The 1,757-nt window shown below is 35.3% G+C and overlaps 1 protein-coding gene across 1 annotated transcript in view; it reads left to right on the top strand.

Moving 5' to 3' along the window:
* The first annotated feature begins 911 nt into the window (after nucleotides 1–911).
* LOC106880844 (atrial natriuretic peptide receptor 1) overlaps nucleotides 912–1,757 on the top strand; it is a 27,703-nt gene continuing 26,857 nt past the window's right edge. The window contains exon 1 of the mRNA XM_014930977.2: nucleotides 912–1,141. Within this exon, the coding sequence (XP_014786463.2) occupies nucleotides 912–1,141 (230 nt within the window). The remainder of the gene's footprint in view (nucleotides 1,142–1,757) is intronic.

Raw genomic sequence — 1,757 nt, 5'->3', positions numbered from 1 at the left:
TATATATATCGATTGTAAGTTCGGGTTTTGGTTTTAAAGACTCAAAATAATTCCTCGCCCCTTCCTCTTTTGACAGTAGGAATCGGTTTAGCGGAAGAAGAATTACATGGACATACGGACATTCATCAAAGAAAAGAAGACACATCAGTAAGTTGATTTCTTATGGCTGTTGTTGTTGTTGTTGTTGTTATTGTGTTTATAGTTTATACTTTGTCGCCATTTTGGTGTGTATATGTATGTATACACGCATCAACACACAGTTATACAAACAATTACACGCTCATACACTTGCATACAAGTGGGTTAATATAGCCATATAAGTAATATCTATACATGCGATATATAATGTATGTATATATGTGTGTATGTGTTTGTGTGTATGTATACATGTGTGAATATATTTTTATACAATTCCTAATAATATTTAATCATAAAAATACAATAAGATTTTTTAAAGATAAACTGGCTATGAGACCCACCCACACACCCTACCGAGTAAAATTGGAATCAGAAGGGTTCATAGGTACAAAATGGTTGAGAACCACTAGTCTAATACTTTTCTACTTCCTGCATTGCATACAGAGAAATTAAAATATATATATTTATTAAATTCAAATTACGACAAACGTAAATAAACAAACGAAGTTTGCTTTTAGAAGAGTTGAGATGTATCGTATAGCTTAATCGGTCAAAGCATCGTGACGCGTAATCACGGGGATGTGAGTTCGAGTCCACAGCTAGCCACCTACACTTTTCTCTGCAAAATAGGGGTAGTTTATCCTGTTCAGGCTATATTATTAGCATTATTCTGCGATTGAGAATTTTAAATCACTTCTTTATATATATTTATACATGTTTACCTATTTATCAATCCAGCTGAGCAAAGAGCCTCCTTTTATCGATTTTCAATGATGTCGCCAATTGATCTCGTTCAAATCTTATATGTGTTATTGATATTGGGACCAAGTGATCTAAATTCAATCTCAATGAACGCCACAACAAACAAAAAGCATGTAATCCGTCTGGGCCTGATGTTTCCTTGGACTCATCTACGTCTCGGATGGGACAGGTCGGCATCAGCTGTGAGCCTTGCCATCAAAAAAGCCAAAGAAGCGTCCCTACTCAACAATATTGACATCAGGTGAGCAGGAAGGAATTTTTCTCGTCGTCGTCGTTGTTGTTGTTATTGTTGTTGTCGTTGCAAGAAGGCGCGTGACTTGGTGGTTAGGTTATTCAGCTCTCGATCGTAAGTAAGGTCGTGAGTTCGATTCCTGGCGGCACGTTGTGTCCTTGAGCAACACACTTTATTTCCCATTGCCCCAGTCCACACAGCTAACGAAAATGTGAACGTTTCCACCAATGCTTGTAGAATGTCATTTATTTGAACTGCATCTACGTTGGCGTAATTGTTTGCTTTTTCTGTGTTGTTCCGGGCACCATCATCTGACTTTTCTTTTCACAGTTGATTTTTCATACAATATATACTTGAAGCAAACGGGTAAGTCACCTTTATAACCGACTAACAAATCAATAAAAGGAGACGACACCCAACAGGAATCAATGAAGACATGCGACAAGCATTTTCCTTTCAAATCAGTAAATGTACTTTAATATTTGCTCTATAAACTCTATAAATATATGTTGCATTAGTCCACATTTACTATCATCAATGCCAGTAAGTGTGCATATATATATATGTATATATATATGTATGTATGTATATATATATGTATATATATATATATATATATATATAT

The sequence above is a fragment of the Octopus bimaculoides genome, chromosome 15 (genome assembly GCF_001194135.2).
Source record: "Octopus bimaculoides isolate UCB-OBI-ISO-001 chromosome 15, ASM119413v2, whole genome shotgun sequence".
In the NCBI taxonomy this organism is placed as follows: Eukaryota; Metazoa; Mollusca; class Cephalopoda; order Octopoda; family Octopodidae; genus Octopus; species Octopus bimaculoides.
This window is presented reverse-complemented; position numbering and strand designations above follow the sequence as displayed.